General features: G+C 32.2%; 2 protein-coding genes across 5 annotated transcripts; one reads left to right on the forward strand and one right to left on the reverse strand.

The window, feature by feature from the left end:
• Positions 1 to 2,694: 2,694 nt before the first annotated feature.
• On the forward strand, positions 2,695 to 4,326 carry LOC100811827 (uncharacterized). The gene is made up of 3 exons (XM_003539795.5): positions 2,695 to 3,095; positions 3,741 to 3,929; positions 4,022 to 4,326. Exons 1-3 carry the CDS (start codon positions 2,868 to 2,870, stop codon positions 4,178 to 4,180), a joined length of 576 nt encoding a protein of 191 aa, XP_003539843.1. The 5' UTR covers positions 2,695 to 2,867; the 3' UTR covers positions 4,181 to 4,326.
• Positions 4,327 to 4,579: 253 nt separating this feature from the next.
• LOC100812368 (transcription factor E2FB) lies at positions 4,580 to 10,478 on the reverse strand. Of its 4 annotated transcripts, XM_003539796.5 has the most exons (14): positions 10,096 to 10,470; positions 8,799 to 8,988; positions 8,553 to 8,612; positions 7,265 to 7,350; positions 7,104 to 7,192; positions 6,955 to 7,009; positions 6,557 to 6,609; positions 6,411 to 6,461; positions 6,254 to 6,302; positions 6,105 to 6,170; positions 5,936 to 6,012; positions 5,594 to 5,813; positions 5,245 to 5,311; positions 4,580 to 5,075 (listed from the first exon to the last, which is right to left on the reverse strand). In XM_003539796.5, exons 1-14 carry the CDS (start codon positions 10,252 to 10,254, stop codon positions 4,945 to 4,947), a joined length of 1,353 nt encoding a protein of 450 aa, XP_003539844.1. In that variant the 5' UTR covers positions 10,255 to 10,470; the 3' UTR covers positions 4,580 to 4,944. The 4 variants fall into 4 exon arrangements, with proteins under 4 accessions (XP_003539844.1, XP_040863397.1, XP_006592352.1 ...); XM_041007463.1 differs by having other exon boundaries at positions 7,104 to 7,350; positions 10,096 to 10,473; XM_006592289.4 differs by lacking the exon at positions 5,245 to 5,311 and having other exon boundaries at positions 10,096 to 10,472.
• Between the last annotated feature and the right edge of the window lie 1,702 nt (positions 10,479 to 12,180).

Below are 12,180 nucleotides of genomic sequence, written 5' to 3' on the forward strand. Positions count from 1 at the left end.
TCATTTTTATCACAAATTAGATCTCCTATGAAGTCTAATTTAAGATAAATTTCTCTAGATCAATAATCCCACGTTTGGAAATTCTAATGATGACATCAAGTGATAAACATATTTTAGTTTGAGCCCTTATCTATCTCAGTCAATTCCTAATTTGTTTTATACTATCCTATTAATTGAGCAAGTTGTTCTTTTGCAAAATTAACGAGGTAGCAATTTGATAATATAAACAATAAAATATAAATGCAAAGATAAAAAAAGCAAAGCGTAGAAGAATAGTTAGATCCTACAATCTTTGGAGAAATGGGTCTTGATTAATCCTGAAGTAGAAAAGATACTTTAGTTTCTCATGATCACTATAAGAGCACGAGAACAAGAGAACAAAAAAAGAGAGAAGTTATCATTACAAATTTAGTATAGTACAATACTCCTCTCTCATGAGAAGTATAAGTATTACACTATCATCACTTCTTAATTCAAAATACACTCCTTAGTCTATTTAACATGACACTGTTAAATTAAATTACACTTTCCTCTCCTTTGAGATTTGAGTATTACATTTCTCTTCCTTCTTATGTGTTAAAATAAACAATTTAGTTTATTTAGTATAACACTGCTAAAGAATATTCTTTTAAAAGATATCAAAATATATACTAAAATAATTTTAACTTGCGAAGTTATCATTACTAATTTAGTGTTCTAGCATTGCTCTTGTTTATGCATCAATAGTTATTGCTTCTCTAGTAAATGTTTTGGGAGTCACATATCTAGTCAAAATTGTTGTTAGTAGAATCTCGTAGTAGCAAAGTCAAGAGAATAGTTTAGTCATTAAATTATTTTTAACAAAAATAATTAAAATCAGAGTAAAGTGTAATATATTTGCATATGTGAGGAAATGGGAATGTATATTTTAACACGAGAGGAGAGTGCTGTAATATTTGCATCTCTCAAGGAATGAAAAAGTAAATGATATTTTGATAATACGGTTTTATTTTAACAAAAGCTAATGGGAACTCTAACGAAAAATTTAAAAATGGAGTAAATTAAATGATATATATTTGAATCTCTCAAGGGAAAAAGTGTACGTTTTAATCTAAAATTTAGTGCATAATTTGAAAAACTAAAATAATTGATGTTCATAATTTCAGAAATATTATTTTAATGCATTAATAATTACTTTTTTCCTAATCCTAAAAATTCTCTCAATATATTTATGGAAAAATTAGTATTTTGGTTATTTAACTTAGGTGACATATTGTTTTCTATTTTCTTCTTCAAAGAAAATAGAAAATAAAAGTGAAAATACGTTCCTTCAAATTTAGAAAACATTTTATTTAAAAATATTTTCAAAAATAAGTCCAAAATTAAAAATAACACATCAACATTTGCAATTTCTTTTTTAAGAATTAAAAACACGATGACATTAAAGTAATTTCTTCTCAATACATGTTTTATAAATCTTAAAAATAATAATATTTTCAGAAAATAAAAATAAAAAATAAAAACAGAAAATAAACACTCAAAAATTGTGTGTGGCCTTATTTTTTCTATTTATTCTTCTAACCTTTTTTTTTCCTTTGGTTATCTATATTTCTGTTTATTTTCAATTTAGTCTAGTTTATCAATTATGACAATTTTTAGTGTAAAAAAACGTCTACTATGGTTGTTTCTTTCCATCATAATAGATAGATTAATCGTCACAAATGATAAATTGTGCTAAATTAAAGCAAATAAAAAGATAGATGACTAAAAAAAATAAAAAACGTTAGACCATCAAGGCCAAAAACATAAAAATAAAATACTAATTTTTCTTATAATCATATTTCCTAAAATAAAAATAATTTTTTTAGATATAAATGATAGTAAAAATTATAAAATGGTTAAATTTTAAAAAATTGTAATTGATAAAATATTAAAAAATAAGATTTAAATATATTTTTACATTGTAATTTATTTTTTTTTATTTTTTATCCTTACAAAATTATTCTTTTATTTTTATTCTTTTCAAATTATGTTTGTTTTTTATCCTTATAACATTTTAAATAACATTATAAGGAAAAAAATAAAATAAATATAATTTATAAGGACTAAAGATAAAAATTATAATTTTATAAGGATGAAAAATAAAAAAAAAAATACAAAAATTAAAAAGATATTTAAGTCAAAATATAAAATTAAAATTTATTATAGGTATAAAGAAATTTGTTAAATTTCACTCATTTTTTAAAATGAGAATTCCAACAAGTTACACTTTAACTATATTTAAAAAAAAAGGATTATAACTTGTTAAGATAATAAGTTTGTACATAAAAAAATCCCATTTATTAAAAATATGTTAATAAGCTACACTTCAATTATATTTAAAAGAATCAAATCATAGTTTACTAAGATACCTTTTAAAACCAGATAAAAAAAAAGATACTTTAACAAAAAGAAAATATACATCAATAAATCCCGCTTATAAATATTAAGAACTTATTTAAATCCATGAAAAAAAATAAGGTGCACAGATTGGAGAAAGATGAGACGAGTGAAGTAATTGTGCTAGTATTGCTTGCTACGTGTTCTTCACTTCCAATGACCATAACTCTCTTGTTGGGCTTTTTTTGGAAAGCCCATTGCAATGGAACAGAGAGAATAGTTTTGGCACTGAGTTCGTGACATCCTCAGCAGACAACCGTGTAGACGTGTAGTGTGGACAAAACAAGTAATTATAAACTGATATTTTGTCCTATCATTATCGTTTACTATCTTCTTTCCCATATAACACTTTTTTGTGTCTCAGATTTTCCACTTTGTTCTGCTTTCAATTTTGATCATCACACAACAAATTCTTTAGTGCTCGGTACAAGATTCGTGAGGGGCCAGCAATGACCACATCTCTTCTACTCCCATCTCCTTCTTGTGCTGCTATACTGAGCAAAGGGACTAATAGAATTTGCACTCGTGCTTCATTTCACTCACTTAAATCCCATGTGAAGAAGGGATTCAGAGTGAGAGCTCTTAAAGAAAAAACAGAGGAAATTGAAAGTCCTTCACAGCCATCTTCACCTGAGGAAGTTACAAAGAAGTATGGCCTTGAAGCTGGTCTTTGGCAGGTGCCCATTTCTTTTTTTCTCGTCTATGTTTGGCTTAACTAGAGAATAAGGTTGTTCAAAGATTCCGATTTTATAAATCAAAGGTTTCTTGCTTTTGGGGTGTTTCATTTTTGTGTGTAATTGTTGATAAGCTACCGCTACCTCGTTTTTCTTGGCTTGAATGCAAAGTGTGTATTGGTTCCCTGTTCCCACTCTGATAAATATGTTGCGAAAAAGAAGCACAATTTGGATTGACCTTAGTGAAAGTCAAAAGTATAATCGAAGGATATGCCAAGATATGATTTTGTTGCTGAAATTTTCCAATAAAGAAAGCAAAATGACTAGTTTTGCTTGTCAAATTGAATTCGAGTCGCTTCCTTGATGCAGATAATGTCGCGTTTACTACAATAGATGTGCCACTTGATCGAAGTTTTGTTTTTTAAGTCATAGCCTACTAAGCTTCTGCTTATGTGTTTATACCTGAATTGTAGATTTTCTTTCCATTCCTTACTTTGGCCTCGTTTTTTTTTCCTACTTTTGGGGAGCAAAACCAAATGATGGGTTGTGGGTGAAATTTTGTCTTTAAGGAATGTTAAGTAATGACTAATGAATCAATATTCAGTACCTCTTTTTTGTATCTAAAATGAAAATTATGGTCTTTTGCAGATTTTCAGCTCAAAAGAGGAAGGAAAGGATAATTCTCAACAGAAATCAAAGGGTGATCAAGCCAAGGAATTGCTAGCAAAATATGGTGGAGCATACTTAGCCACCTCCATTACTCTGTCATTAATCTCTTTCGCACTGTGTTATGCATTAATTAGCGCTGGAATTGATGTCCAAGCTTTACTGCAGAAGGTGCAACACTAAAACTAAACCTAATGTAGATTGCAATTTAATTTAAAACAAAGCAATTGCTTCGGGTTAATAAATTGCGTGTTTATCTTCAGGTTGGAATCTCAACTGATGCGACTGGCGAAAAAGTTGGTACCTTTGCTTTGGCATATGCTGCACATAAAGCTGCATCTCCAATTAGGTTTCCACCCACAGTAGCTCTTACCCCAATAGTAGCTGGTTGGATTGGAAAAAAAGTTGAGAAAGATAAGTAGCTTGTAGTGGTTTCCACCCACAGTAGCTCTTACCCCTTCTAATATGCTTCTCTATATAGTATTTTCAAATCAACATTTATTTTCCACACTTTTGGTCATGTACATCCTTATTATTACTTTACCATAATGAAAATGATGTTTAATAATGAACCGTCTATTCGCCAAGTGTACGCCACAAACTTTGCTATAATTCGCTTGCATGATTGCATCCTCCATTTTACCAGCATTGCAATAGGGCTCACTAGTAAGTCACTTAGACTGGAATATCGAGGCAGGAACAGAGACGCGAGAAGGTAATTAACTAGTCACAGATGAAATGTCATTTCACCAACTGTGTGCTTAATTGCAAGCTTATTGAAATGGACGAACAGTTACAGGTGATAACATTGCCTGGGAGCATTCCGAAGTGTTTTTTATTGCTTGGTAAACATAAGAGATCGAGCTAAGTACACTAGAAAGCCAAGACTAGGGTTATGTAATATACAAAGATGGTTCAGCAAAGCAGCGAGATTTTTTTCTTGAACTAAGGTCGCTTAGGTTATGTAATATTTACTGTACAATGAGCCAGTTGATTGGCCACTCAGTTAGCTCCTAGATCGAACTTCTTGGAGAAACATGAGAAAGCATCTTCATGGAACCTTCAATCCAACCTCCAGGACTATGTAGAGAGGATACAAAAGGGAGATGGCTAGATGTCATAGGTTCTCAGAAGGAAGAGGAACACCACGTTCACTATTATATTCACAATGCATCCTTTGGAAGCTTCAACCTCCAGTAGGTTTAGATGCAGAAGACACTTCACCTACATTTGAAGGATGACTTGGCGTTGTAGTGTTCTCGTCAGTCATACAATAATCTTCTTGAAGTGGTTCCAGTTCATTCCATTCAACTCCAGCTGTAAATGTAACAAGGAAGTTTAAGAACATCAAGCCTAGATTCCTATTTTTTTTAAAAAAATTAAAAAAAAATGACACTTCCAAACCCCTCCCTCCTTGTGTGTGTGAGATAGAGTGCATGATATATTTAAAGAATGAAATGGATGTCAAGGAGTTTAGAGAGAATACGTTCTGTTCTCCACATGTCAGTTATGCTAACATCAGCATCTGATAAAAGCCAGTAATCAGCTTCACTCTGGGAAGAGAAAGAAATGTTTCACATAAGCTCCAACACTGGCACTTTTAGTTCGTTGATCAGAAACTATACTGACTTATGCTTACAAGTTACAACAACAAGAAAATGCAAAAATTTATATTGATCTGTGGTACAAATTTGAAAGATAACCCACTACAGCTTGAGACTTTGTTGGCATAGTCCATAAGATACACTCTTCCCTCACAATTTATGATAGATGAATTATCGCATTAGAATCATAATACATAAAACAAATGTCTCACAGACTGAGATGATACTTACAGCAACATCTGAAGGAACAATCTTCATGATCCCACTCACGAAATCCTGGGAGGGAGTAAAATCTGAACTAGGTCCAGGAGCTGCTTGTCCCTGCACTTCTATGTGCTTCCCTCTATCCTCTGGGACCACTGTTGATTGTTGTTTGGTAACATCTGGACTTGATGGAAGTTTGGGTGCAACATCAGCACCATTAATCTCTTCAAACTTTTCTTCAAATTGACTAAAATGGCAGAGAGAGAAAAGGAGAGGTCAGGAATCCTGAATTTATGACATGCTGCAATTGTGAAGCCATTGCAATTATAAACCCTTGAGGTAAATGATTTTAGAACCATAAAAAAATACCTAACAAGGTAAAGATCTATTGGGCCCATTGTGCTTCTGAGGACTATCCTGTATCTCCTCTGCAGATAATCAACGGCCTAATAGAAAAAGGGGGGATTTTCATTTACATAGATGCACATGATATTTACTATTTAACTTCTACTTAACTTTTCATGCCCTCTCAAATTACCTCGTCGGGATCAGGGACCTCCAAAGTGGTTCCATGAGGAGCTTTAATGGCTATCAAGGTTTCATTCTGGCAGGGTAAAGACAAAGGGTTCAGTAAACATCCCAAAAAAAAAATATAGTGATGCAAAGAACATAGACGAAGAAACTCACCTGGAAGCAGGGCAAATTCTTTATATCTTCCTCAGTAACAAAAAGCAACCTATGAAGGTGGAGATAGATTAAAGAAAAACACATCAAATATAGTTATGCAAAAAAAAAAAAAGACGCCAAATAACACAAAGACGGAGAAAGGCAAAATAAATGTTACTTGTCATTATTTTCATCTTCACTAAGATCCCGCAGTCTTTCTTGCATCTCCCTGCAATAATTAAAAAACTTAAGTAGTTTAGATAAAAATAAAAAAAGATGAAATAATTCAATAAAGATGAATAACCTAAGGCTTGGCAACCAAACCTTATTTGTTCGTCTAACTGGCGCTCCTTCATCGTTAAATTTTCAACTTCTGCCTGTAGATGAGAAACAAAAAGAAATCAAATGCCAACGAAATTTCAGGAATTAATATTATCATGGAAGTATAATATATAAGATAAATTATATAAACATAAATTCAATCCCAATACCCATTGCAAAGCAAATTACTGAAATTCAAGTCAGAAGGTCTGTAGTTTATTTCAATCAATAAAATGCTTTACAAGCTGTCTCACATAAAAATGATTTGACAACAAGCCTCAGCATGAAAATAGGAAGTTTCTTGACAGGAAATCATAAATTGAATATAACATCAGGCTTCATATCTTCCAAAGAAACCATTTCCATGTTAATTCCAACCAGAAAACTGAATCATTCCTAACCTGTAAACTGGCAAAACTATCATCAGCCTCACCCGGTCTTGAAACATCTAGTCCCCTGACCAATCATCAAAGGAGTCAGTAAAAGAGTTTCAAACTATCAATACCTCGGAAAACAAATATGACAAGGACAGATGTATAGAAATTCCTACTTCCATTGAATTCGATTTTTAAGTTTCTTTTCTATAAGGCCAATCCCTTCAAGAACATTTGTTATATCATATATCCTCCTCTTTTGCACCTGCGGATACCGAAAAGAAAATAATAAAACTTTACAGCATGGAATCATTTGAGCAGATGAAATTATATTAACCTCTAATGTGTCAGCAGCTTTATTCAGATCAAGGATACCATCCTCAGCTTGTTTGATCAAATTGATGAACTTCTTTGTCAACAGCCCTATTTTTTTATGAAAATGATAAGTACAATAATTAAAAAACATATAGAAGCTTCATTTTGTCAGTAAAACTAAAACATAAAACAAAAGGCAAATTACACTTTATCCACCATTAGTTTCACCATTTTCAGATAAACCCACCTGACTATTTTGTACCTGAACCCTCCTCAACTTTAGTTTAACTTGAAATCATTAGCTACAGTTAACTTCAATGGCAATTTAACATTTGCTCAACCTATACGTCTAGGGAATGATTGGTTGGTTTGATTAAAAAACCTGAGCCAAACTGTAATTAAAACTAACTTTTTCATTTGGTTAACCAGTTCATCAACATAATCATTGATGCTGCGCAGATGCATGTTGACGGGTGTGCAGGGTATCAATTGTGCTACCTTTCTACACAAAAAATGGATAGTGGTGACTGTTCGGACCTGTGCATCCACCATTGGCAGTGAAAAACATAATAAAAGAGTGGGCTGGCAGCACTGGATCTGCCTCAGACATCAGATCCTTGACACTAACAGCACCAGTTCTTCTTTAGATTAGCCACAAGTTGAACAATTTAGGATGCCCTTCAATATGGAGGATAGAAGTGACAGATGGTAGTAGAGCAGGTTGTATCTCCGTGGTAGTGGCAGAGGAATAATGTGCTTTAGGAGGTTTCGGCAAAGTAGAGTATTAGAAATTTGATTTGCTAGTTAAATACAGTTAACGGAATCGAACTTGAGAGTGGTTGTACAAACTGCTTTTAAGATAGAAACCAGTTTAGTAGTTACTAGAATGCTATTACAATTTGGTTAGTCTTGGTCTGGTTCGGTTAAGTCTGCAATTCAGTTTGGTGTTTAGTGGTTCTATGCCCACCCTTATGCACCTCCAAAAGTTAGTTTTTTTTGGAGGATAAAGAATTAACAATAACTTTAGAGGGGTAGGTTGTGAAAATATTATACCACGACAAGATAGTGTGTAACATAAACAACCCATATAAATGTTATTTGAAAAGTTAATATTTTCAACTTAAACCAAAGTTTTCTACTCGTATATATATAAACTACAAGTTAAGAGGGGTTAGCATGCACAAAAAGGTTGGGGCTGTTAATTGAAAAGGGATGAAACCAGAAGGGGTCAAAGTGTAATTTACACCATAAAGAATTGAATAACAATAAAACCCTGGTGATCGACAATGAACTATCAAAAGCTATAATACCTAAAGAGCTGTCATAACGACATGGACCAGCAGGAGTGAGATTACTTCCTGCAGGAGAACCTGCCAAGTTTACAGAAAAAATAAGTATCTGAATATTTTGCACACTAAAATTGACAGGTAAAGAAATGATTGAGTATGTTAGTTGACAGCCAACCAAAATATTCTTTTACCAGAAATTTCTTCAGATATTTACAAAAAATAAAAATCTATAAACTTATTATACAAAGTTTGGAAGATGATATTAACCAATGTTTGAGCCTGGGGTCTGAGTTCCAACTCTGTTGCCTTTTGTCAGCCTAGAGGATTTGCCTCCCTTTCCCGTCTTTCCTGATACAGGTGTCTGAAAAGGACTATTAGCTGCTTCAGTGAATCCAGCAGTCATCCTATCACCAGAATCAGCTTCAAAATCAGCCACTTCACTCTTCCGCTTCAGTAGCTGAAATGTGAAAATATAATCATTGCTATCCATAGAAATGATAATAAACAAAAGAAATTAGAATGGTAAGAAATACATTTTCACAAATAAATCACATACCATAATCATCTGACCATAATGTACAATCTATATTTAGGTCCAAAGCATTGCAAGAAGATAATTGTAAAGCATTATTTACTTTGTAAAGATACCAATATAGTTTTTAAAAGAGAAAGTATAAAAAAGGAAGTATTTCACTGTATTTATAACAATCGGCAGGTCAATCCATCACAAGACTATGCATAATTAATTTTTTCACAGGATCACTTATTGTGAAACCCTCGGAAGCCCCAAACACAAAAGGGTAGGCATGACACATGCAGAAATATGGTCAACTGCTTTCATCTGACAGTATGAAAGGCACCCCAAAGAAATGCATCATGGCCAAATTCAGAATTCCTAACCGATGAACATATGGATGGAGCAACTCATTAGTGGTCAAATACCCAATAACATTTGCAGGTCTCTGCTTTAATCTTAGGTTGAGTAAAATGATTCAACTAAAAAATAACCAGGCCAAAAGAAAAAATGTGCATATAAACTCAATGGGGCCTTCCATAAGCACTTCAAAGCAGCTAATACAACCCTCCCACTTGCTCCTTTCCTCCTGAAACTGACCAATTTACAATCACAACATGAACTCAACTTCTGGATAACCAACAAGCACATCCTCTCAAGTTCCTCATTGCTCTAGTACCAAACCCAAAAAAGTTCATATTACTAAAGAGACTAAGCAGAAGAAACAATTAATTTCATTCCCTACACACACACACACACGCATATATATATATATATATATATATCCTCTCACAATCTCCAGTACCAGTTATTAAACCCCAAGTTACAATTTAGCTCCAATAAACTAATTTATCAACTAATTCAAACAAATTAACAACTCAGCAACTAATTAAACCCTTCAATTGAGTAGATCTCTAGTTCTCCACAACCTACTCGAGCAACGAACACTAAACCACAAAACCCACTCCAACAACTCAACAGCGACCAAAAAAACACAAAAAACAAAAACAAAAAGACCGAAAATTTTCAGAGAATAAAAACGAAACTAACGGGAGTCTTGACGACGATGGCTTCGGCGGCGTCATGGCGGTGATAGTCTCCGGCGGCGACGAAGGGAGGCTTCATGGAGGAGAAGGGGAGTTGGCGTTTCATGGAGTGCATGATCTGGTCCGGCGGGTTAGCGGCGGGGGGAGCGCGCGAGGCCGACATCCCCGGGCGGCGATCGGCGGCGGAGGGGTTAGGGGGCGGGAATTAGGGGGAATCGGAAGAGGGAATGAGAGAGATCTGAGCGTTTGGCGAGTGAGAAAATGAAAAAAGCGGGAGAGAAAGAGAGCAGAAAACGAGAGAGAGCAGAGAAGAGGCAGAAGAAGGAGGGAATTTGGTTCGGATATAGATGTGGAGGGAAGCACTTACAATAATTCCCAAATAAATAAATTTATATACTCTCACAACAAGAAAAGAAAAAATGGACCATTTGTCTGTTACAACTCACAACACAAGTGCAAGACACTACATGCACGAGTTTTCATTTTAATAAATAAATATAGATATATTATTAAATTAAAGTTAGCATATATATCAATGCAAAATAAACTAATAATAAAAATTATTATAATATAGTTATATTTTTAACACGATAAAAATCTAAAGATACAAAACATGATATATATATATATATATATATAGACATCCTCATATGGTTGTCTTTAGTCCGATGAATCAAATATAATTTTTTTATTAAATAAATCATCTTCACTTGTGAATATAAAATAATTTTATATTACTTGTCAATTCTATGAGTTTATATTTTCACGAGTTTAAAGTAAAAGAAAAGAAAAAGAATAAATAAAAAATAAAAAATATATTATTAATTACAATAATCAGTTTTGATAAATGGAAAGTTGAAAAAAGAATATAGATTAAATTAAAAAATCATTTACATTATGGAAAAATGAAATTATGAAATGGAGTTAAAAGAAATAAAATGAGTAAAAAAATAGATACTGGAATGGATATTGTCATTATTATTGTGCCTGCCTGATTGCATTTCTTTCAGTGAAATGAAATAGAATCAGAAAAAATAATCTGTAACATTTTTTATCGGCAAATTAAGTTGTAACATAATCTTATTTTAAAAATAAATTAAAATTAAAAATTATATATAGTTATTGTATAAGAACAAAGGAGAGAGAATGTGTCCCGTTATATATAGTTTAAAAGATAAAATGAGTCAGAAGTACAGTACAAATGGATATTATTTTTTACCTATTATTATCATTTATGAGTGTTATTTTTTCGGAGTTAAATTTTTATGTAATGTTAATGTAAAATTTACATAGTTAATTAATTAAAATTTACTCTAGAAATAAATATTTACAAAAAAAAAATCAATAATCTTAATATAGATAACATTCTATGACTAAAAGGAGCATAAAAAACATTAACACTATGAGCCTATTTTAAATAAATTGTATTTTTTTTGTCTTGATTTTCTGAATTAGAAAAAAAAAAAAAGGCTTTTCCTTAAACCGCTTCTAGCCGGTTAGGGTTCGGCGCGAATCACATGTGCAATACTCCTTCAAACTTCGCTTCCACTTCCCAACGTAACCACCACTTACTCTAATTGAACTAGATTAATTCTTTATTAAGGAGGCAATTTTAAATACGAAGCTTGTGTTAGATGACGAATAATTTAAGTGATGATTAAGTGATAGACTTAATTGAATTGTTGTGTTGACTTTTTCAATTAAGTAAAGAATGATTAAGGATTGCATTCTATCTAATCTTATTTCATATAGTGGACAAATTGTGAGAAATAGTTTTTTTTTTATAAGATGAGAATTAGTTTTTTTTTATTAGATGAGAATTAGTTCTTTAAACTTAAAGATCACTATTACTATGCAGAAGAGGCTTATTTCAAGGAAGTTAATTTATGTATGATTATTTGTTTTATTCTATTAATTAAAAAGAAAATAAAGACGGTTAAAATTGGCAATTGCACGCCTTGTATTAATTTACAGTTTGGTTTACGTTGGCACAAATCATTAAGAAATGGTCCTTTTTATTAAAGAAGAAATGGTCTTATCTTCCATTAAATTAGTGATAAATCCCATTTTCTTTCCTAAACTTGTTTAA

The sequence above is a fragment of the Glycine max genome, chromosome 12, assembly GCF_000004515.6.
Source record: "Glycine max cultivar Williams 82 chromosome 12, Glycine_max_v4.0, whole genome shotgun sequence".
NCBI classification, from domain to species: Eukaryota; Viridiplantae; Streptophyta; class Magnoliopsida; order Fabales; family Fabaceae; genus Glycine; species Glycine max.